This window comes from Acanthisitta chloris, unplaced genomic scaffold, assembly GCF_000695815.1.
Source record: "Acanthisitta chloris isolate BGI_N310 unplaced genomic scaffold, ASM69581v1 scaffold8128, whole genome shotgun sequence".
Lineage (NCBI taxonomy): Eukaryota > Metazoa > Chordata > Aves > Passeriformes > Acanthisittidae > Acanthisitta > Acanthisitta chloris.
Window position 1 is genome coordinate 1,736 of NW_008687507.1, and position 1,059 is coordinate 2,794.

Sequence of the window (1,059 nt, forward strand, 5' to 3'; positions counted from 1 at the left end):
GTTCATTTTGGGAGTCCCCAACCTCCCTGTGCCCCCCAGTTCCACTCAGTGGATGAGACCACTCAGGCCATGGGGGTCCCTGACCCCTCCTGTCTGAGCTTTGGGTAATCCCTGACACCCCCTGGTTGTTTTGGGGCTCCCTAACTCCCTGGTTCACTGTTGGGGGGGTCTCTTAACACCCTTCCCTTATTTTTTGTGGGGTCTCTAATCCCTCTCAGCTCAGTTTGGGGACCAAGACACCAGGTGGGTGTTGGGTGGTCTCTAACCCCCTTTTCTCCCCGCTTTGCCCCCCAGTTCCGCTCTGTGGACGAGACGACGCAGGCCATGGCATTCGATGGGATCATCTTCCAGGGCCAATCCCTGAAGATCCGTCGCCCTCACGACTACCAACCCCTGCCTGGCATGTCCGAGAACCCCTCGGTCTACGTGCCTGGTGAGGGGGGCTCAGGCACCCCAAAATCCCATGGGGAGGGCACAGGGGTCAGGGAGCCTCACACTGGGGTCTTGGTCTCAGCCCTGGGGATTATAGTGGGTTATGGGGGTTTGAGGGATCTCCCTGACTACTGGCCACTGCCTGCATGAGAGGGGGACCCCAAAATCCCTGGGAGGGACACAGAGATCAGGGACCCTCACACTGGGGTCTTGATCTCATCCTTGGGGGTCATTGTGAGTCATGGGAGGTTTTGGGGATCCCCCTGACTGCTGGCCACTGCCTGCATGAGTGGGGGACCCCAAAATCCCTGGTGGGGACACAGTTCAGAAAACCTCACACTGGAGTTAAGGTCTTATCCTTGGGTTATGTGACATTTGGGACCCCTGAGGGGTTTTGGGGATCCTTGGGTGGGTCCCAATTTATTGAGGTGACTGTTGTGCCCCCCACAAGAAGGGGACACCCCAAAACCCAGAGGGGACCCCAAATTCCCTTGGTGAGGGGCACAGAGGTCAGGGACCAGTGAGGTCCCATCCATGTGGGTTTGATGGGCTCAAGGGTGGGTTTTGGGGGACCCCCCCGGGGTTTGGGGTGCCCTGCCAGGGTTTGAGGCCCCCCCAACCCTTCCT

General features: G+C 59.0%; 1 protein-coding gene across 1 annotated transcript in view; it reads left to right on the forward strand.

Annotated features, from left to right (window-relative positions):
* U2AF2 (U2 small nuclear RNA auxiliary factor 2) overlaps nt 1–1,059 on the forward strand; it is a gene marked incomplete at both ends in the record, with an annotated part of 2,750 nt that overhangs the window by 1,609 nt on the left and 82 nt on the right. The window contains one exon of the mRNA XM_009080618.1: nt 295–434. Within this exon, the coding sequence (XP_009078866.1) occupies nt 295–434 (140 nt within the window). The remainder of the gene's footprint in view (nt 1–294; nt 435–1,059) is intronic.